Source organism: Varanus komodoensis, unplaced genomic scaffold (genome assembly GCF_004798865.1).
Source record: "Varanus komodoensis strain SLA01 unplaced genomic scaffold, ASM479886v1 scaffold75, whole genome shotgun sequence".
NCBI lineage: Eukaryota > Metazoa > Chordata > Lepidosauria > Squamata > Varanidae > Varanus > Varanus komodoensis.
Window position 1 is genome coordinate 3,021,917 of NW_025336416.1, and position 23,459 is coordinate 3,045,375.

At 45.5% G+C, this 23,459-nt stretch overlaps 1 protein-coding gene and 1 non-coding gene across 4 annotated transcripts in view; one reads left to right on the forward strand and one right to left on the reverse strand.

The window, feature by feature from the left end:
• Positions 1 to 23,459, forward strand: part of ZFAT (zinc finger and AT-hook domain containing) — an 84,118-nt gene that overhangs the window by 758 nt on the left and 59,901 nt on the right. The window contains exons 1-4 of one of the 3 annotated variants that reach the window (XM_044452870.1): positions 10,531 to 10,671; positions 10,877 to 11,056; positions 14,301 to 14,567; positions 22,705 to 22,878. In XM_044452870.1, the coding sequence (XP_044308805.1) occupies positions 10,894 to 11,056; positions 14,301 to 14,567; positions 22,705 to 22,878 (604 nt within the window). In that variant the 5' untranslated portion in view covers positions 10,531 to 10,671; positions 10,877 to 10,893. Of the gene's footprint in view, positions 1 to 10,530; positions 10,672 to 10,876; positions 11,057 to 14,300; positions 14,568 to 22,704; positions 22,879 to 23,459 lie in introns of those variants that run through there. The other 2 variants (XM_044452868.1, XM_044452871.1) reach the window with 2 other exon arrangements.
• On the reverse strand, positions 793 to 908 carry LOC123035038. Its single transcript, XR_006416886.1, has one exon. It is a non-coding gene; the product is annotated as a U5 spliceosomal RNA (small nuclear RNA).

A 23,459-nucleotide genomic window follows, 5' to 3' on the forward strand; every position in this document is an offset into this window, starting at 1 on the left:
CTTCTCTGCTGCACCGTGCACAGCTCCCTGAGCATAACGCATCGCAACGCGGAGGTAGTGTTGCCTAGTAGTGAGAGTGCGGAGCTGGACTTGGCAGCTGCAGGTTCTAGACCCCTCTCGGCCGGAAGGCTCACTGGGCGGCCTTGGGCTGCTTGCTTGAATCCCAGCCTTTCCTATCTCACAGGGTTGTTGTGAAAATAACATGGGAAGGAGGAGAAAGATTGTGGGAAAGGAGGGTTCCCTTCCAATGAAAAAAACTGAGTAATAGAAGAGGGGACCAGTGGGCCTGGAAAGCTGGACTGGGGCTGGGTTGCTTACAGGAAAAGACAAGGTTAAACTGTCATTAAAAAAAAAATAACAGTGCTCATTTTAAACATCTATTCAAAACTTAAATGAGAGCAAAGTCCATTAATAATAGCTAATATCAATAATATCAGTTTGATTAAATAATCACAGTTAAGTGATTTTATAATGAGATGCCTTAAACAACTCAAAAAGGGAAGGAAAAAAATGACCAAGTGTTTCCAATAGCCCACTGCCCATTCTCAACAGGAAAGGCATCCTTGATGCACTGCCTGGCTAGTCATTCATTCATTTATATTTATATACAGCATTTTTTTTTCCCTTTCAAGGTGGCTTACATACTTCTCCTCCTCCTCTCAATCTTATCCCCACAACCACCACCACCCTGTGTGGTAGGTTGGGCTTTACTGGCCCAAAGCCGCCCAGGTGGCTCCATGGCTGAGCAGGGACTGGAACCCAGATCGTCTGAGTCCCAGTTCTGCCCTCTTAACCACTACACCTCACTGGCTCTCAAAATTAGTGAAAAATTCATAAATGTTCCTCTCCATGAAAATCTTTAGTAAAAAGCAAAAGATTTATACTATATGAAGAAAATACCTGTCATTGTAACTCTTCCCAGAATAAATTCTCTGCATAATCTGTCACATTTTAACTGGGGATTGTAATTGGTGATCATGTAAATTCTTTCCATGGCATATACATTAAATTTCTAGTGAAAAACACTGCACATCACACTTCCCTAACTTGCTGCCCTTCACTTGTATGGGGCTTCAGATGTATTGGACTACAATACTTATCACCCTGAATATATTTACATGTTTAGTACAGATGGGGGTTGTAGTATACTTTGGAGAGCACCAGGTTGGGGAAGTGCTTCAGGGCACCGCCTGTCCTTTGCATGTTTGGACCAAAAGGTGCCCCACAGTCTCCAGGCTGTTCAAAGTCCTTTTTCCTGTCTCAACATGCATAGGATGCACCCTTAACTGTTCAGTTACAGAAATAGATGGGTCTCCCGGGCCATCTAGTCTGACCTCTGGCTCCAGCCTTCTCCACTCATGTAATACCCAATCTTGTAGAATGAGCAACATTCTGGCTATTTTAAAAAAGGCTTCCTGTGCAACAATATAGATACAAAACAGAAACAAAACTTTCCTAAGCAGCAGCAACCGAAAAGAAAATATTAATGCCTGGGAGAGGTTGCTAACATTAGAACATCCAGGAGAGTATTATTGTCTGTCTCCACTTTTTCTAACGGTGACTGTGTGTTTGTGCGTTTGCAGGCACAAACATACATCAACACACACACACAGACTGCTCTAGCCTCTGACAGGTTCTGCCACCGACAATAAATAAAGCATCATTGGATTCTTGTTTTTGCTCAAGCAGATCTCCTGAGAATATCGCATGTCTATGGAATTTATTCCTGTATGCCGGACAGAATGCTGAATCAGAGAACGAGAGAGGCTTGCTTGAGAATATATTTGTTGCTTTGTACCGTCAAGTCTTCCCTGACTTAGGTGACCCTATGAATTGGATGCCTTCCAAAATATTCTGTCCTTCACAGCCCTCTCCTTTATAGGCTTCCTTTATGGAACTGGCCCATCTCTCATTTGGTCCTCCTTTTCTTCTGCCTTCAACTCACCTTAGCAGTATGTCTTCTCCAGCAAATGCTGCCTTTTCATGATGGGTGTGACAACATCAGTTTTGCCACTTCTGCTTCTAGGGAAAGTTCTGGTTTAATTTGATTTAGGACCCACTTGTTTGCCTTTCTGTCAGTCCAGAGTATTCAAAAAAGCTCTCTTGTTCTGAATGCATCCATTTTTTCCTCTCTAGCAATCACACTCATGTATAGTAATCAAAACACAACAGTGATCTTGGCCTTCCAGTGAAACTTCCTTACACTTGAGAATCTTTTCTAGTTCCTTCATAGCTGCCCTTCCGAGTCTCAGTCTTCTAATTTCTGGCCACAGTCTCTCTTTGAAGCGATGCCTGAGCCAAGCACCTTTGCAATTTCAATATCTTTGTTATTGACCTTAAAGTCGTGTCATTCTCCTGTAATCATAATTTCCCCCTTAATATTCATCTGTAGGCTTGCTTTTATATTTCCTTCTTTTGCATTCCGAGGATGCATACTTATTTCAAATCCCATCGTTTTCTTCTGATCAGCGCATAAGAGCAGACTGCATGAAACTCTTTGGATACTCCATCCCATCCTCATAACTCCGACTTCAGTGCCCTCCACACCTACCAGCCGGTTCTTGGCAGGGCTCATGCCTGTTTGACAGAAGCCTGGTATGTTGAAGTTCAAGGGAAGCTTTCCTGTTATCCTTACGATGGGAATGTTTCCCCTGTGGAATTTCTGCCAAACATACAAGCGTTAAAGACAGACAGGTCCTGCTTCCCCCCTGCCCCCAGCCTTTTTTTTTTCTTTTTTTGCCCCCAAGAGCTTTGCCCACAAGGTATACCTTTCTTCATTTTTTGTTGTTAGTCGTGAAGTCGTGTCCGACCCATCACGACCCCATGGACAACACTCCTCCAGGCCTTCCTGTCCTCCACCATCTCCCAGAGTCCACCCAAGCTCACACCAACTGCCTCAGTGACTCCATCTGGCCACCTCATCCTCTGCCATCCCCTTCTTCTTTTGCCCTCCATTGTTCCCAGTATTAGGCTCTTCTGCAGGGAGTCCTTCTCATTAGGTGGCCAAAGTCTCTGAGTTTCATCTTCAGGATCTGGCCTTCTAAGGAGCAGTCAGGGTTGATCTCCTCTAGGACTGACCGGTTTGATTGCCTTGCAGTCCAAGGGACTCGCAGGAGTCTCCTCCAGCACCACAATTCAAAGGCCTCAATCCTTCGGCACTCAGCCTTCCTTATGGTCCAGCTTTCACAGCCATCCATTGCCGCTGGGAAAACCATCGCCTTGACTACATGCACTTTTGTCGGCAGGGTGATGTCTCTACTTTTTAGTATGCTGTACTGCTACATAAATGTGTTTTAGGAGACAAGTCCTATCAAGTTGACTTACAAATAGCATAAGAAGAATCAAATCAGAAAAAACAGTATTGGCAAACTTTAAAATGGACATCAGGATACTTCCCTCAAGGAAGTTGGGAAAGGAACCAGGATTATCTCCATCTGCCTCTTTCTCTTGGAACTGTGGCCACAGGGTGGTTGACGGGAGATACCCTTGCTAGTGAGCATGGAAGGCAGTGCCCTTGCCAGTCTGTCTTCGCAGTATCTCACCTTACTGGTGGAGGCCCACCGCACCCCCAAGGGCCCGTATGTCTCCTTGAAATGCCGATTTCGCAATCGGAGCTTCGTCTGACACGTCTGCACACGTGTCCTTTGTTCCCGTAGCCTGTGCCAGTCAAGCCATCCCCATCCATGGCTTAATACGAGCCCTGGGAATCCGCCTACACTGCCAGAACTCAGCCCAGAAACAATCCATTCTGAGCATGTGCAAAGTCCCTTTTCATGTGTCTCATTGGGTTTTATGCAAAGGTTTACTACATTGCCGAAGGCATAGATCTTGGTTCGCTTTCTCTTTTGATAGCAGGCTTTGCTTATAAATGGTGTATTCGCCTCTAACATTTCAAAGCATCCTTGGGTCTTCTCGAGTGCCACCGCCTCTCGTTTCAGAAGCTGTTTTTTATACCATCTTCCGCCTGTGGAAGCATTCCTGTTGCCTTGCTCTTCTGCCTCCATTTGCTGGGCCTTTTCCTGTCCGTCGTCCTGGTTCCGCGGCTGTTTTTGCATTGCATTTATAGCCACCTGTTTCACTCTTGCAAGGAACTCTCGGTAGCTTACATGGTCTTCCCCCTCTCCATTTTACTCTCAAAACAACCCTGTGAGTTAGACTAGGCTGGGGCTAATGACTGACCTGAAGCCATGGCTGAGTGGGGAGCAGAACCCGTGTCTCCCGAGTCCCAGTCTGCTCTATGGCCCTGCTATACCTGATTAGACAGGCAATGGCCTACAAATCCCACCATGCCCCAGCCAGGGCCAGGGCATGCTGGGAGTTGAAGGCCTTTTTTTCTTAGGAACACTGGTTTGCACATGTAGTCTTTTTCTCTATCTCCTTCCAAGATTATTCCTTTTCCTGCCAATTCTGGCAGAAGCTCCCTCTTCAAATTCCCATCCTTTCTTCTGCTAAGCCTCTTCCAACTGTGATGCTATAATTCCATTAAAATCATACTAATTGCTGTAGAAGGGTTTTTTCCCCAATGCTTCTGAAAATCTCTGGGCCCCCCCTGTCTCCTTTTGGGATTGGCCCTTAGAAAACCATCCCTAGTACCTGAGCTCTGCCATGCAGCTACTCCAAGTCGTCACTAGAGGTCGCTGCTTGCACACAGAATGTAACAGCTTCACAACTGTGACAACCAACGAATGCTGCATTTCTTTATTTCTCAGGGTTTCTCATCATTTAAAAACAATTAAGTTGTTGGGATAAAAGACATTGTTCATCGCAGGACACTGAAAAGCATTTGTAGCATCCCCAGACTGTAGGATTTGTGATTTTACCATTTTGTGATCGAATTGAGCAATACCAAGCTTCTAGATGGTGTACAATTCCAGGACAAAGGGGAACCAGTTACTACAAGATTGTTTGCTTTGGTGCAGGCACACCCACCACGAGGAAGTTTGCCACCAAGATTACTCCAGGAGTAAACAACCGCAGTTTCCCACATTAGCTGCAAATACACCATTCATAAACAAAGTCTCCCGTTAAAATGGAAAGCTGTCTTTCATATTTTTAAATTCTCTTTGAATTCTCTTGCCGCCATCAACATAGTTTTTAAAAACTAAGGTAGTGAATTCTTCTAACAACCCCCCTCAAATGCAACCATCTATTAAAGTTGGCCCCCAACTGATCAATTTATCAATTTAAGTATTAGATTGCTATTTTATACTTGTTCACTCGTAAGTTCCATTCAACTCCCTGGGCCAAATAGACATGAGCAGGGATTGTACCATTAGTTGCTCTGGGCAGCTGTCCTGTGGATATTTACTTGGGATTAATTCTTACTGAATTTATAGGATTGCTTTGTTAATCTGACCATTTACGTTTCATTGATTCAAATGTCTCATCTGTGAATACAGAGGTTTATGGCTTGCGGGAAAAGGAATTGTTCTACTCTTAATTTCTGGATGATTTATACAGTAACCGGTAATTATGTCGGTCTACCTGTTCCAGAATAAAATGTCAAGATACCAGTTCAATGTAGTAATAATAATTTTAAGCGGAGGATTGACTGATTGTCCCAATGCAATTTCCTATTAGTTACAGCTATTGTCTATTCATACTTATTTCCAGGGTGGGATTGATCTGTAAATAAAAGTTCTGATAATCAGCATTTTTCTGTTGCTCCTTTCGTTGCTCCTTTTGTGATGTGTGTCACTGCTGTTTTCATGATGAAAGTCTGATGCATGAATGGGGTTATTCCAGACATCCATTATAGATGTATGCATCTCGTATACTGAGTTCTGAAATCTGTTCAGTCTTCCTAAATTATTTCACTCTGAAAGAATTCTTGATCAAACTTTTCTGAACTTGAGGTACCTTGTTATTCATGTATGACTATTGCATTAATTTTATTTAAATATATCGATATCCTGTTTTTCTATAGAACTTCTCCAAAGTAGTGCACAAAACATTCAATAAACAGGAACAGTCAAATACTAGAAAACAATAATATTGATTTTTTTAAAAAATGAAAAGCAAGCGTCTTTTACTAATCAATCCTATCCATCTTCATACAGAAGTAAGCTCAATAAAGTTTATTCCTAGGCTATCGGGCAAGGAATTGCAGCCTTAATTTACAGCAAGAATACACACCTGTGCATTCTGATTTCAGGGGCGTTTGCCCCAAGATAGATAAGGACAGGATTGGAGCTCAGTCCCAAAATTGCTTCTTAAATGTATGATTTTAAAGGTGCATGGAATCTAGTGGAACTTATTTTCCTATTTAAACCCACACAGTGCTGCACTGAAACAGAAACATCACATTCGCAGCAGCCTTCCTTTTAATATAGCAGAGGGTAGGTTGCAGCCCTCCAGATTTTTTTGACTAAAAGTCCCTTTAGGGTTGTCTCTTGGTACTTCCAATAGTGGGGACTGCTGGAGACAGTAGGGCAAGATGTCTGTAGGATCACCACTTGCCCCCTACCCTTATTTTAATATCAAACTCATAATAACGAAGTGCTCCCCCTAAATTAACATCACTCTCTGAAACCACCTCAGTGTTTCCCCTGTCCCCGCAAGCCAGGCCCGCTAAATGGCCAGAGACCCTCTGTGTCTCGGGAAGAGAAGAAATGCGGAACGCTTGTAATAGGATCATGTTCCTGCTGTTTCCATCCATCTTTTCACTCCTACCTGTCTTTGGAAGCTCAGGTGACTGCGGTGGCGAGGAGCGCTTTCCATCAGCTTCGGCTAATCCATCAGCTATGCCTCTACCTGGAGGAAGATTGCCTAGCGACAGTGATGCATGCATTGGTTACTTCCCGGTTGGATTTCTGTAACGCACTCTACGTGGGGCTGCCCTTGAAGACAGTCCGGATACTTCAGATGATGCAAAATAGAGCAGCCAGGTTGCTGACGAGGACTGGGCATTACTTTCATATAACCCCAGTCCTCTACCAGCTTCACTGGCTTCCCATTGAAGTCCGGGCTCAATTCAAGGTGCTGGTTATCACCTACAAAGCCCTTAATGGCTTGGGACCTGGATACCTAAAGGAACGCCTGCTTCCGTATTTGACCTCAAGCCCCCTGAGATCAGCAGCAGAGGCCCTCCTCCGGGAGCCCTCCAGGAGAGACATCAGGAGACAAAGTACCTGGAGGAGGGCCTTCTCTGCGGTGGTGCCCCATCTGTGGAATGCGCTCCCCAGAGAGGTCTGCCTGGTGCTGTCGTTATTTGTTTTTCGGCACCAGGCCAAGACCTTTTTATTCAAACAGTATTTTAACAATGTCAAATATTTATAGGTTTTAATTGTGCAGCCAGGGTATTTCCGGGTTTTAATTGTATTGTATTATATTAATTTATTTCTGTGAGCCGTCCCGGGGCTATATAGCAAGGGGACGGCATACAAAAACTTTAAATGAATAAACACCTGACAGGCTGTGGCCAATCTGAATTGCCCATCCTTTAAGACCAGCAGCAGACAGAATCAGGACCAGCAGCAGACCCATCGCGACCCCATGGACAACATTCCTCCAGGCCTCCCTGTCCTCCATCATCTCCCGGAGAATACCTAAGCTCACACCAGCTGCCCCAGTGACTCCATCCAGCCACCTCATCCTCTGCCGTCCCCTTCTTCTCTTGCCGTCAATTGTTCCCAGCATCAGGGTCTTCTCCAGGGAGTCCTTCCTTCTCATTAGGTGGCCAAAGTACTTGAGTTTCATCTTCAGGATCTGGCCTTCTAAAGAGCAGTCAGGGTTGATCTCCTCTAGGACTGACTGCTTTGATCACCTTGCAGTCAAATGATACAATCCTTTGTAATCCACCTCTCCCCCAGTCAAGGCAACTCACAGGATTGTTGTTGTGGGGATAAGATTGAGAGGAGAAGGAGGAGAATTCTGTAAATTGCTCTGAGTTCCTTTAAAAAGAAAAAAGGCAGGATATAAGTATAAGAAAGAAACAAACTCTCCATAATACCTAAATGATTTTTAAATTGATTAGTAAGACACAGACTGAAAATGATAAAGAATCTTATCAACGAACAGACAAATGGCTGCAAAGTGGTCGTCTTAATAAGTGAAGCATTCAATTTACGGGCAAAAGACAGTGCAGTCAAGCAAGCGCTGCGCAGGCTAGTCGCCGCAGGGAAAGCTTTCTCACGGCAGGGTGCCACCACAGGGGACTCTCTGCAGGGTGAGGCTCTCCGCGCCATGGAGTGATGCCAAGGGACTTGGCTGCGGACCCAAAAGAAGGAATTGCGGCCTCTCTCCCAGCTGCCTGAGGGAATATTGGTGCAATCGCAACGGAGCAACTTCTGGCTGCTGGTGCCAGGGTGCCTCCTTGGGTGGAGAAGGGAGCTCCAGCCCTTCCCTTCACAGCCTGGCTTCGGATCTGGCTGCTTGCATGCAGTTTGTTGAGCGGCAGGTTCTGCATCGTGATGCAGCGAAAGGGGCAGCAGGAGCTTTGTATTAACCCTCTGTGGCCCCATCGCTGTAGGTGCGCTGGAGTCGAAGGAGACTAACCATGTAATCCTCCGACATGTTTTCTTGGAAGTCCATAGCAGTGGTGATGCTCTTAGCATTTATTAGATTTATACGCCCCCAAGTAGTCCAAAAGGCTCTTAGGTGGTGTACATGAGTCACAGAAGCAAAATATAGAAATTTGACCATTTCAGAATACCAAAATCAATAAAAACACTAAACACCAGCCATAAAAGTATGGATAACAACTAATAATAATAATTTAACAACAATCATTCTAAAACATATCCCGGTGAGACAGACAACCATTCGTAACCAGCTAAATCCCTTGAAATGGATAAAATCATATGAAAAATTAATTGCTAAAATGGGTGGAGAGAGATGTTTTCGCCTGGTACAGAAATGAGAGCAGAGTTGGCGCCAGGCGAGCTTCTCTGGGGAGCCTGTTCCCACGGGGTGGGGGGGCAGCCACTGGGAAGGCCCTTCCTCTGATCCCCATTCCCTGTCACCTCGAGGAATGGCTCTTTCAGAAGGGCCTCTTGCCCAGCTCTTAATGGGCAGGTAAGTAGACACTGGAGAAAGTGGTGCTTCAGTCAACCAGGTCCTAAGCCATCCAGGGCTTTACATATTAAAACAAGTGCTTTAAACTGGGTCTGCCTTCGGATGGTGGCCAATGTAATTCTTACAAAACTGGTGTTACGGAGGTCTGCAAGCACCATTCATTGCGCCGCCCTCTTTGGAACCAGCTGAAGCCTCCGGACTGTCTTCAAGGGCAGCCCCACGTCGAGCGCGTTGCAGTGATCTCACCTGGATGTCACCAGTGTGTGAGTGACGGTGGCCAGGCTATGCCTGTCCAGGGCTATAGTTGGTATATTTGCCGCAGCCTCGCCCCGGCCGCTGAGTCCACTTGGGCCTCTGGCGGTAGTACCAGATTCAGAAGTGCCCCCAAACTGTGGGCCCCGTCCCTCAGGACTGCATCCCTAGGGGGCATGAAGGAGAGACTAGAAGAATGTTGGCAAGGCAACAGCCATGGGTCGGTTGTTTTCACTCTGTTTTTGCATTACGTAAGAAAGAACTGGCGTGATGGTGGGGCTTTAGGTTGGTAGGGCCCAAGGAGACCACTGCAGCCAGCTGGACATTTCTTCATTCTGTCCTCTCTGTTGCTCTTGCTGTACCTGCATACTTAATAGATTAACGGCTTCTTTGATCCTCTGCATATTTAATTCATTGTCTAATTAATTGCTCTGTTGACTTCTCTCCTAATTAATTACTCACTGCCTCCTCATCAATTCCATTCATGCTTAATTTAGAATATTGCTTATTTGATTCCTTACCTTTAATTGGCCCTCTCAGTTATTGTCCTGTTGATTCCCAGCCTAATTATCAACTGATTTATCAATTATCCATTGCATATTTGTTCAGCTGCTACAGGGATTGGCAGCAACCTTATTATTATTACAGGTAATGACTTTTATACTATGTGGTGGATCTTTTTGTTTGGTTGCTGTTCATCCTTGCCACAGATCCGAGGAGACAAATTAGCTGCTAATTTTTAACACTCTGAAGTCAGATCTCTTTGCTTGATTCCCCTGCCTCCCCCCCCCCCAGCCTTTCTTTACTTTCTCTAAAATGTTTAGAATAGCTGCCTGGGAATTTTACCTTAGGACTCACCTGCTTTGCACTAATGAGATTGACTGTGCAGTGGCAGCGAGGTAGCTCAGATCTGATCATTCATTTTGTAGGAACTGCATGGCTGAGCATAAACAGATAGAATAAAATAAAAAAGTCTGTGCAGACTTGTTTTATCCAACTGTCAACTACACATGTTCACGTCAAGTGTGAAGGATATTGCACTTTTCTTACAGTCACAGAGAGCACAAACAAGGATGGTACTCAGATAGTATGAGATAATCCAACTTGCATGTGATTGTGTCCTGTATGTGGTATTCCATGTACCTGTTTATCTATATAGACTAATTGTACCTCTTTCCCATTGTTTGAGCTCCTGGGGTGCTATGGAATATTAGCCAGCACTTCAACTGCTCTGGGAGATGATGCTAAAATATTGCAAAGATTACAAAACTGAACTTGTGCATGCCCCACCTGATGCCTGTTGTTCTTCTGTATGGTGTTGTGAAACATTCTGGTTGCTGGATCCAGCGAACTCTACATGCAACCTGGTGAAGAAGGCCAAGACTTTTAAGTGCAACGTGTTGTGTAAGAATAATGAAAAGGCTCTGGCTGCGTTCTGCATTGGGATTTTTGGGGGAAGGCGGACGTGGGGGGTAGCAGCCATTATCAGTGGCTCAGCCAAATTAACAGCAAAGCAGAGCTCAGCATGAATAATTTTCTGGATTTTCAAATGAACTCTTATAATTGTAAAATGTTAATACCCCACTTTAATTTCTTTTATATTTTCCAGGGAACAGGTCCATCTTCATGTGTAAGCTGTGTAACTTATTTTCTCCAAACCAGTCAGAACTTCTGTCTCACGTCTCCGAGAAGCATTCCGAAGAAGGGATTAAGGTGGAGGACATCATTATTCCTCTCAAACCTCTTTCAACACCCACCAAATGGAGGGTTCTGAATAAAGATGGAGAAGGTACTGGCCGAAGTCAGTGAGGATGTAAACTGTTATCACCGCTGTTTTATGCGTGATGTTAAATTTATGAAATCGCTTCAGACTTGAAACCACCAGCGCCTCTGCTTAATTCATGACGGCAGCAAAGTCTTTGCCTAATTCATGAAACCTTCCGAATACAGTGATTAAATGTCTCGGCATAAGAGATAGAAGGCTTTGATGGTTTTGCAATTCTGCCAGAGGATTGTTTGTTTCATGAATTATAAGTATTTGCTTAATGACTCTAACTTCACGTGTAGGCCTCTTTTGAAAACGGGAGGAAAAAGCAGCTTATTTGGAGCAACTTTGCCAGTCTAGGTCTGTGTAGCTATGTGTTATGCTTGTACACTCAGCTTGCCTTCCTTCCACTGAAGAGTACCCTTGCCTGCTACCGGGGTCTGTTCGTGGGCAATGCAAGGTGTCTGGTTTGAACAGAAGTCCTCAGATTATGTTCCAGCCTGCAGTGTCCTTGCACCAGGGACCTGGAGGGAAGCTGCTCTGGGGTATCAGTGTTCCACGTAACCTGCATACATTAAGGATCCCTTTAACGAGGCAGCATGTTGCAAGGAATCATGCCCAGCCAACATATATGGAATGCAACATTGGCTTCTAATATTAGGGGCTTAGTGAGACGCCCATGCTACAAATTTTTGTGGTAATTGACAGTGTAGGCAAGCAGTGAAATGCTCCTTTGTTCTTAAGGTGTCTTCCCCCATTAGCCTTCTCCTCTGAGCAATCTAGAAAGTCACAGGGTTGTTCCCCCCCTCCATTTACCTTGCATGTTCCCAGGAGTGTATTTGAACACCCCCCCACACACACACACACACGCTCGCCCCCCGGCTGAGCTCTGTTCAACATGGACATGTGCTTGCATTGGGGACACCTGAGAATTGGTCCCCCCTCCCCACCACTTTATCTTGGAACATTTTTTATTATTGTTTAAAGTATTTCTATGCCTCTCTTTGTCGTGGAGGCCCTCCCGAGGCAGCATCCAGCCATAACATTCATATAATAAAAATTGATGCAGTAATAAAAACAGCCAGTGTTCCAGAAACAATAAATGCCAGCATCACACAAAGCCTACAAGCCAATTGCTGTTACACTCTAGTCTCATAAAATACAATCAGGGAAAGTCCAGAGTGAGCATGGGGGGTCTTCAGATTCGCCCTGAAAGCCTCGTGGCAGCACGTTGCGTCGGCGTGGTGCCACCTTTGAAAAGCTGGCAGAGGGGGTGTTGCACCTTTCTGCCGTGATGGAGCTCAAGGGGTGTGTGTCTGGGGTGTTTCCAGTGGCCTCCTTTACAAGCACGGAGCAGGTTCAGGGCTAGTTTGCCTCAATGAGGGGGCTGCGTTATTTGCTTAAGGCCCTGCCTTGGGATGTAACGCAAGAATGGATTAAACTCCCCTAGAACAGATTAAAAAGTGCATTTCCTTTGGTGCTGGTTCAGTACAGGCTGTCCCACATGTTTGGAACTGGGGAGAAGACAGACCGGGTGAGATTGGCGTCCCCAGAACGTCACATCGCACCTGCATGTCCCAGAGCGCTTTGCCATGTCTCAAGCAGCCGTCCTGTGAACGGCCCCTTGCATCGCCACTCGCAGCTATCCACCAGGGCACGGAGACTTTCTGCTGAAGGGCCCGCTGCATCCATGTGTGCTTTGCGTTGCAGAAATGGACCGCTGCTCTCCATTGGCTGCGAGGACAAGCATCACCGAGCCTTCTTTCTGAAGCCTTTACCTGGCACTTTGCACCTTACTAGCTCTTATGAGAGACGTAACAGTTGAACTTCTCTTTGGAGAACAGCCACTGCAGCCAGAAAAGAAAAGATGCAGTCATTTAGGCAAGCCGATTGGCTGAATGTTGGTAGTTGCCCCAAAAAATTCTCTCTGAGATTCATTTCATATAATAGCTCTCATTTTGTGCAAAGACAGCACTGAGACTATTCATAATTTATAATGGAAAATTAACACTAGTGCTATTAGCAAAAACCATACAGCAAAGGTTGAATGACTTAGCTGATTATGAGTATTCTACCTCAGCCAGATGACAAATACAACTTCCTTTAATTTCTGAGAACAGTATTGGTCCCTGATGCCGGAAGAATGGAGGTCTTGGTGTCATTATGCAGTCCTCCTAAACCCAGATTGGCAATTTGGCCATAATATTATTGTAACTTTCCAGAAAGATGGATGTAAAAGATCCTGGCACAGCCATCTGTGACCTAAGCAAAGGGAAGGGAAGCAACTTTTGCAAAGCTTCCCAGCCTGGTCACCCAGAGGCGTTTTTCATTTGGCACAGGCAATCTGGCTTTTGATGCATCTGCTTTATCATGCAGCACTGCTGAGGTTCAGGTGCCAAAATACCATCCAGCACATATCCAGTGCCACCTTTATGAACTGAACTATATTGGAAAGCTAATCAATTGCACTGAATATCGCTGATTTACCAACCACTTAAATTATAGTGGCAGCGCACGGTGTTATTTTTAATACTGTAACCCTTTCTTAATGGTGGTGGGATCCCAGGCTCTGGCCTAGTCAGAGCATCCACCCGTCTGTTAGGCGGTTCTGAACTTCACATAAGTGTGTGGAGTGAGAGCATGATCTAGTGTGCCAACATCAATGTAATCTTCTACCACAAACTTCCTTTAATTAAAAAAATAGTGAAAACTTCATTTTCACGTTTTGAACAATTAGACGTATCTACCTATCTTTTTATCTTGCCGTTGCTTTAGTGATAAATAGGCTGGAGGAAAACACACCAGTTTGGCATGCATAGGAGTTATTGCTTTCACTGGGATGAAACCTGCTTTCAATGGGATGACATCTCATTTTTTATTGTTCTATTATCATTATTTATGTATGTATTTATGTATTCTTTGTGAGCTGCCCCGAGGCTTTGTCGCGATGGGGGCGGCATAGAAATGTTTTAAATAAATAATAAATAAATAAATCTCACTAGCCCTAGTCCAGCAACTCTGAAATGTGTTCTAGTAGGCTCTTAGGGTAGCAAGTTGGAGAATGGACAGGTCAGTCTCATAACCCAGTTCCCAAGCTTGTAAAAATCGTTAACCTTTGGATACTTGGATGCATGGGCATCCTATTGTGCTCAGCATCTCTTGGAACACATTGTACATTACCTGTTGAAAGAACAGTCAGATACTCATTAAACCGCAGAGCAGCCTTGCTTTGCAGCTTTATAGCTATTATTTGATGTTTCTTCAATAGAGCTTCTTGTGGTGAAGAGGAAACGGGGCAGGCCAAAGGGGTCAACCAAGCGATTTTACGTTGATGAAGAATCGGCTGAAAGCAGTCACCATCCTCCGAGTGAGGCTGCCCACCTGGGATCTGAAGAAAGGGGAGAGCTGGCGGAAGTTCAGCCAGGCAACTTGGAGTGCCGGAAATGCAGCCGGAAGTTCTCCAATTCTCGGCAGCTACGGAAACATATCTGCATCATTGTTAAGCATGAAGACCTAGAAGAAGATGGTGACCCAGGTAAGTGAAGGTCCTTCTGAGTATGCTTGAAGGGATGAGTTGTGGATCCATAAAAGGATGAGAGATGCTCCTAGAGAACTCTGCACACAGCTGGAGTTTTATTTATGCATTTCCTCGGCCAAAAGATAGCTGGCTCCCAGAGCAACTTACATAGATTAATAATAAGATAGCCCATCTGCCCTCAGGCTTACAATCTTAAAGACTTGATACAAAAGGGGAAACTATTGGAAGGGAGGAGGAAAAGCCAAAACGAAACTCGGCCAACTGTTCTTACTTTCCAAGTTCTTGTAGGGGTTCTCTCAGGGGCAGATGGCTGCAGCAAGCTCCGTGCAGCTGTTTTTTGTCTGGCCAGTGTATGGTACCCAGGTTGGACTTCGCCTTGTTGTGATGCTTTTTCTGGGCTGTAGGAAGTGCAGCCTCCAAGTGGCTATTGGTTTGCTCGCTGATGGATGAGGCAGTTTTGTTTGCTGGATCTGCCGTCGTGGCTTCTGTTGCTGACTGGATGAGCCGCTGTTGAATGCGAAGAGCTTGAAAAGAGGTGTAGTTCATTTAGAAATGGCTGGGGTTCAAGGACAAAGTAGATGAGTTTCAGGAGATCTGTGCTTGGGCTGTGCCTGACTTGGTTCTAAGCTCTCGTGTGATAAATTCAAGTAGCAGTGAACACAAGGGTGTATTGTGAAGGCAGGTGGTGGGGAAATTGAGGAATTGGAAGGCTACAGAAAGGACCCTTAACACATAAATGATGTTGATGGATACAAAGAACACGTAGCCAGGTCATGGCAAGAGCTGACAAATCAGAGATAACAAATTTATTTATTTATTTAGAATATTTATATTTATCCTGTCGCGAAGGCCTCAGGATGGCTTACATAGATAAAATAATATAAAACGTAACACAAATTAATTACAGATCCACACTGGCTACAGTTAAAAACATATATAAACCAATATTAAAAGTTATTAAAATATTGCTGGAATAAAAAGATCTGAACCTGGCGCCGAAAAACAATTAACGACGGCGCCAGGCGGAGCTCTTTGGGGAGTGCATTCCATAGGCGGGCCGCCACCGCAGAGAAGACCCTCCTCCGGGTACTTACCCTCCTAATATCTTTCCCGGAGGGTTCCCGGAGGAGAGCCTCTGCTACTGATCTCAAGGGGCAGGAGGGCAAATATGGAAGAACGTGTTCCTTCCGGTATCTAAATTACACCTGTGGGCATTTTATTTTCAGCCAGATTCCAGGGCTCTCTGCTTGCTTCATGCTCAAAGGATGGTGGGAGTGTAGGCCATTTTCTGTCATAGGATTCTACCGTGAGCAACTAAAAACAGAAGCAAGCAAGAATATTTATGCTGCCCCATCCTATTATTAGTGTTTCTTTACCCACAGATTCATTTAGGGTGAGGAACCGGTGCTGTGTGCAGGGGACTGGACTTGAAAAGAGCCTCTGTTTTGTTCAGATGCCGTATTTCCTAAGCCAAGTTGTGCAGCTGCCTCACATGTGCCCCATGTCTCTTCTAAATGTTTTCTTCCACAACATTTACCATATTTTAGACATAATTAGCTTGTGTAAAAATGAACTTTGTCTGCGTGACTGAAATTAGCTACCTTTGACCCCACCACTCATTAAAAGCACAATATACGAGCTGCATACTGTTTCTACAGATTGTTGCCAGGCGTTTCCGGCCGAAATTGCTTTTTCCTAGTCTAAAATAGCCATCTTTCTGCTTGCAGGTGAACAAAACTCTAGTTTTTCCTGAGAAAAACAAACCAGTCCATCTTACACAGGAAATTAATTTGTGACTCTGCCCAATGCATCCTTTCTAATATCGATGTAGAACATGGACTCGGTCTTCAGGTCAGGTTTCCTTGGGGCATTTTCCTTCCGTCGGCTCACAGTAAGCCATTGATATTCTGCCTGATTCTCCGGTGGCACCGAGCACAGCAGACGAGGTGAATCACGGGAGTTGCAGCGTCACTGCTGTGCGGTGTGATCTCTGTCATGGTAGACGATCCCACGTGGTATGAAAGCTGCTTTTCAGGTTGTGCATCCGATGCGCCCGTTTTGGCTCGCGAGCAGTCGGTCTTAGGCAAGAGCAGACCAGTGATCCAACTAGCCAATGGTGCCTGCACTGACTGGCAGCCGGTCACCTGCTCCCAGATCTTTTAAATGAGCTGGCAAGGGCTGACATCGTGGCTTCCGCTCGCAATGCCTGTGTCCTGCGGGTGAGCAATGTTTCCTTTAAGTGTACTGTCAGAACTGGCTGTTTAAAGGTGTGTTAGGAAGCTGTCAGGCTGACAAGGAACGCTCAGAATGTGCCTGAGTGATGAGCTGATGAGATCAAGGAGCCGGGACGCTTGCCTCGTGTCGTCTGGAGCCTGCTCAGCTGAGAGCTGCGATGCCACGGTCCAGCCACCTGTCATGTGACCCAAGAGCGGCCCGGAAGCACCTTCCTCCGACAAGGCATTGCAAAGCTGCAAAGAGTAAAGGGGCAGAATTTCACTGCTGTCTTCTTTCATCTCATTTTCTTATGGTAAAAACATTTCTGTTGCCTTTTTGCGGTCATTTTAAAGGCGCTTTGCAGCAACAGCAGTGAACGCATACAAACAAACCAGCATATAAAATCCCCAGGAAAGGTTGGAGTTGAAAAGATATCGATGATGGTGCGGTTCTTTTGCAATGCATGGGTGCCTAAAAGACAGAGAGTTGGTGGCAGATGTGCTGTCCCAAAGCTGGAATACCACCACCACCATCAAATCCCTCTGCTATGCAACGGAGCTCACAACTGCTCCATGGTGTTCGGACAAGGGCATTGACTGGCAATCTTAAAGTGCAAGTAGGGGGTTAGGGTTGGATTATGCTATTGTTCGGATGCGGGAGGAAACTGTCCTTTGTTTGAGGCCGGGGATGCCTTAGGTTTTGGCTTAAGTCCTCCAGAGCTGTGGTGCTTGGCCGCTTTTTGGCAAACTGTGGGGCATAAAGCTGCCAGGTTGTTAACAGGAACGGGCAGGTATGAACATATAATGCCGGTCCTTTTGCACCTACGCTGGCAACCAGTTGAAGTCTGGGCCCAGTTTAAGGTGCTGGTGATGACCTAAAAAGCCCTAAACGGCTTAGGACCTGGTTACCTGAAGGAGCACCTCCTCCCCTATGTGCCTGCCCGCCCCTTAAGATCTGGGGCAGAGGTCCTTCTCTGGGACCTCTCCTTGAAAGGGATTAGGAGGACGACTACCCAGAGAAGGGCCTTCTCTGTGGTGGCACCCCAATTGTGGAATTCGCTCCCCAGAGAGGTTTGCCTGGTGCCATCACTTTATTCTTTTCGGCGCCAGTCTAAAACCTTTTTATTTTCCCAGTGGTTTAAGGTTTGACTGTTTTTAATATGGGTTTTATTGTTGATGGGTTAAGAATTTGATTAGGATGCTGTATTTTATTCTATTTTGTTTTATTGTTAAACTGTCCCGAGACTACAGTAAAGGACGGTCTAAAAAGGTCTTAAATAAATAAATAATCTCATGGAGGATTTTGCTGTGGCCCCAGCTGGACTCTGGTCCATCCAGCTGATTGTGTGGCAGAATTGTATGATGGGGCTTAATTAGTGCGGCTGACATGGGCAGTAACTGGACTTCCGCACAGAGGCAGCATCCTTCCCTCTGATGCTGATGAAAACAGAACCTTGCATGACCCAGAATGACACCAGCCGTGCCCAAGAACGCCCAGGCTGGCAGAGCAGCAAGAGCAAAGAGGAGGAATGGCATCAAGTGACAGTGAATCCCCCATCCCTCGAGTAAACAAAATTTGGAGGAAGAAAACCAGGCGTGGGAGGGGGAGGAAGGAGGAAGCGGAGAATAGAGTGGCAGGCCCAGCCTGGAGTGACGAATGGGAACCAGATTATCAGACGGAGGAAAGGAAAGTGTGGGAGGGTGAGCAATGGCAGCGGAAGATGTGTTTCCTGTGCATTGGTTCCAGTGTGAGCATGGGTGATGCATTTATTCCAGGCTGAGCAGAGGAGAGAGAGAGAGAGAGAGAGAGAGAGAGAGAGAGAGAGAGAGAGAGAGAGAGCGAGAGAGAGCGCGAGAGCGAGAGCGAGAGCGCTGATAGGGCAGGCCCTGCTGCCCAATCATTGTCTCTCTCAGGTTATGCTCAGCCCTGCTTGCAGGTAGGAGGAGGAAGTAGGCAAGGAGAAAGGTTCTTCTACCTGTAGGGTGCAGAGAGGGAAGTAAGCTGGAGGCAAGGAACTTGCATTATCTGTGAGGTGGAGATGGGTAACAGCCAGAAACGCCCTGCAGGATTTTGTTATGGTTTATGCGATGGTATCGATGAGAGAATCAACCATGCTGAAAGTCACCAAATTCACTTCAAAGTGTGGCTCCCATTCTTGCTTGTGACCTGGCTTCTCTTTCGAATGGTTGAAATTCACATTCCAAGTGAGCCTTTTTCAGACGTGCCATTTCCTTCCACGGACTAATCTGCAAAAACGCTCTTTCAAAAACCCCTGACTTCTGGAAATGGCCACTTTAAGGTCTGCCTTTCTTAAAGTGTGAATGTTTTTGGAGAACATGTACTCCTTGTTGCGTTCACAGTTGTGAGCGGGGCATTTAGGGGAGTTCTGTTGGATGAACTGACATTCTCATACTTTGACGCTGGTGACGAGCAAACGAAGTGAGAAGGGTCATCGCCTGGGAGGTCCCATTGCTGAAACTGGGAAATGGACCCAAGTGCTGTGCTTGATCCCGGCGGGTGACGATTCCTTTCCGAAATGCGTGCAACAGGCTGGATTTTTGAACCCTGGGCCGACTGAGCATGGCAGGGAACCGAAGCAAGAAAGCTTCCCTTCTCTGGCGTGGTTGCAGAACTCTGGTCGGCTTTCCTGCGTGAGAGTCCTGCTGTTTCATATGCAGCACGCACGATTGGGAAGGGATGTCGGGCATTCGGCCGTTGCCTGAGCGGAAAGTAACAAGGCTGCCAAAATCGGAACAGAACAACTGTGCAAACTGAAATGTCAATTTTCCCAGCTCACAAAACACAATTGTGTATATTGGATCAATCGCTCATTGCTTTGGCAATCCACAGTACCCTTACTTAGCAGCACTGCGATAGCATATTCATTTAAAAAATTGCCTGGTCGTTTTAAAAAGCTCTTTCCAAAAAGTAGCACTTTTCTCAAGCACTTGACAAAGATGCTTGCAATTTGCAGTCCAGTTCCACTTTTGGCCAAGGGGAAGTTGAAAGGCAAAGCTTATCTGCATATTTAAAATTTTGATTTTGCATTGCCTCTTAGGGTGAAAAGTGAAAACAGCGTGAAGAGTTGTTCTTTGTGTGGCTTTTACAGTTGGAAGAGGGTCTCATGAACACATGGGCTGAAATGGAAATACAAACATCTCATTTTAAAATTACATAAAGAGCCATTTTGATATTCCTCTTGTACAAGGTCTGGATTTCATTTAGTGCATTTAGTTCTTGAGGGTACGAATAATAATCATCACGATTCCAGATGTGTGGCTGATGGTTGTCAGCCTCATACCAAATGCTTGCACAATTAATTTCTTTTCTGTTACTGCCATCGTCCTGCTTCCAAAGCTGGATGATCAGTATTTTTTCTTAAGTGTGCAGCTGTGCTGAGTAGGTTTGGCTGTCTTCTTACCGCACTGTTTTTTCTGTTGCTTCTTTCCATTATCTGATCCATCCCATAGTAATAGACTAGGATTCTACAACCCCCCCCCCCCCATTCTTTGACTTCCCTGCTTCTGCTCCCTCCTGTGTCCTTCCTTCTCTCCTCTTCCCATCCATGGAACTTCTGCAGAGCAAAATTGCTTTCTCTGCCAAGGTTGATCCCTTGCAGTGGTCCAGCTACTGCATCTTGTACTTTCCTGCAATTCAAGGACAAGCAAAATGGTTAGCTGCCTAACTAGGGATGCAGCAACAAAGCAAAAACCCCTTCTTTAGCCTCTGTGCACGTGAAGGTGTGCATCCGGGGTTGTGCAAATATTGCAAAATAATTGTCCATCCCTCCCTGTAAAAAAGTAATGACCATTTTCCTGTAAAAGATCAGTGCTAAAGACAATAGCATTTAACACACACACGCACACACATACAATGTAGAGCCAAATTCTCCGGTGCAGAGCAAGAGCAAAGCATGCCAGTTAAGGGACCAGTACATGTGTTGGAGGTTCCCCAGGCAGCCTCTCCGATCAGGAATGCACAGTACAGAGCAGAAACACCATTTAGGGGGCCCAAATAGAAAATCTTTCTGGCTGGCTGGCTGGCTGGCTGGAAATGCTGCTGAACATACTGATTCATCTGTCACTGACAGCCACCCTCTTCATCAGCGAAGATGTGAGCATCCTCATCAACGCCATCTAGATACAGACGCTGCGTCGCATCACATTATTTTGTGCATGCCGCGCTGGGATTTAAGTTGCATAGATCTTGATACAGGAGGTCAGTTTATTAGCTCACTGTATCAAAGTGCCAGCTGCCCAGACTGATTGCTTAACGTTCCTTTGCAAGGGAGAGCAGGAATGGAGAAGACAGTTCCCCTCAATCAGGCTCTTGAAATCAGGAGGGGGACTCAAAACGTACTTGTTTTGGTCATTCTAAGTGGGAGGGGTTTGGTTTCCACCTGGAACATCCTGTAAAGGAGATGAGGGATAAAAGGAGGCCGTGAGCATGCCAGCCTTTGAAAAGGAGCGTGGCGCTTTGGAGGGACGTGACAATGTGCGCACCGGCCGGCAGGCACGGGGTGTCTCTCCCAGCCCAGCAGTCAGGCTGATCCATGGTGGGATAGGACAGAAGAACTTTGGTGATTCTCTGGACCAGTCTGGCGCACGTGGATCCCCGTGTCCTTTCCCAGGTGTGCTGAATGAGCAGTGTTCAGATAGCGGCCCACCCACCCCACCCCAGCCAGAACACCTTGCTTTCTTTTGCATTTAGTGTGCAAAGACCCCTGCAGTCCTGCTGTGCCCCCTCCCCTGCATTGCTGGTTGTTTTGGCAGCTCCCGTCACAAATCCCCACAGGCCTTCTTCGCTGACTAATTTTATCTGTGAATTCCATCTCCTAATAGACTTGTTCCATATGCTAACTGAAGCCATTTTGTCTGCATTTGCACAGCTGTTAAAACTCTTGCTTTGGCAGGGAGAAATGGCTGCTTTTCCTCTAATGACTGCATTCTCACGCACACCCCTCTTTTCCAGCCATTCGCAGGATGGTGAATTTAGCCAAGTACCTTTTCCCTGATCCGTTTTTTCAGTCCCCTTCGCAATTCTTATTCTTCCTTTAAAAACAACCGCCACTGCGTTAGCCAAAGCAATCATAAGCCTCACAAATAAGATAACTAGCAAAGAAGAGGCAACTTGCCTTCACATCGATACATTCTTGTATTTCGCAAATGAATGGCCGTTGATGGTTGACCCTTAAAACAGGTCCTGGTGCCAATTTAGGCCAATCTGGGTAGAGAGGCAAAGAGAGGCCGTGTGTTTGTACCATGGCATGTGGCGGAGGGATTAGGAATGATATGATGATATTTCTGGCCCAGTCCTGGCGCCCAGAATTCTTTAAACTGCTGTTCTTGCTGGATTATGTCCTGCTCTTCAGCCAAAATGGAGCTGCAGTTTTGTTGAACACATTGAATACTATTTGTTGTTGTTGTTGTTGTTGTCGCGAAGTTGTGTCCTGATGGCAATAACGAGGGTTGGTGAGCACACAGCCAAGCCTGGAGGTTGAACTTGGAGGGTGGCTTGCCATGACACATGGCTCTGTGCTGGGTGCCTTCCACTTCCTCCCCTTGCGCGTTCTTGTCTTCAACCGTCATTTCCCCCTTGCGGTCAGCCTCGTCTTGCCAGCTCGAATGTGGCACCGTTGTCTCATTTCACTCCCGGATGTGAGCATTGGACTTAAAATCCTGAGCAACAAAGTATTTTTTCCTTCTGTTCTTTGATTTTGGCATTAGAGTTCTCCTCCTCCTCCACTCCAACACAGATGTGTGCCGGGAACGGTAGCATAATATTACCTAATCTTTGCAAGTTGACTTATTTTTCAAGAAAAGAACAGAAAACCGCACCAGCCTGTGGATGGTCCACTGCTGTATAAAAGAATAATTTCCATGATTCTCCTTTTACATTCTTTTTGATGTTTGCTCTTTAGGTAATGATTCTGACGTTGACCTTGACAGGAGGGAAGATGAGCGAGAAAAAGCACCAAAGAGGCAACGGCTACAAAGAACAGAAAAGAGCTTTTCAACGAAGGAAGCAGACCCAATCTCAGGAACTAAGAATCCTATTATAAGTGTAGTTTTGACTGCTCATGAAGCAATTCGAGGTAATTAACTGTGTACTTGTGAAATCAGAATGCTTTAAATTTGGAAAGTCATTAGAATAAGATAAACAATCTTTCATCACTTCCTTCATCTCACTGTTGTTTGTGCTGCTCATCTGCATGGGTAAAGTGTAAGGACCTGCGTGTTACAGTTATACTGCAAAACATGGATTATAACCTTTAACACGGACTCAAAAGAGGGAAAGAAAATAAAAATGTGGATTCCAGTGCAATTGTTTGCAAATAGGACAGAATTCCTAAACCCTGTACCCTAGAATATACTGTGACTCTGTGTGGAATCTTTGATATGAAAAAGTGAAAAGGAATTTGGCAGTTCTTTTTTCTAACCTCAGTGAATTTTACTGTGTGGAGAGCGAGGGGTTCTTTTTATCTATCCAACTGTCACCAAGTTGGACAGAAAAGCAGGTTCACCTTGTTTAAGCAGCAGGATTGTTCCGCTGTAACATTTCATGGCAACTCTTTCATCTTGGCTGCGTACAGTTCACAAATGCTTCTTTCTTCTTCAGCAGTTGTGCAAGAAATTCTCCATAGAAAATGCCATGTAAGCTTTTTGTCAATGGGGA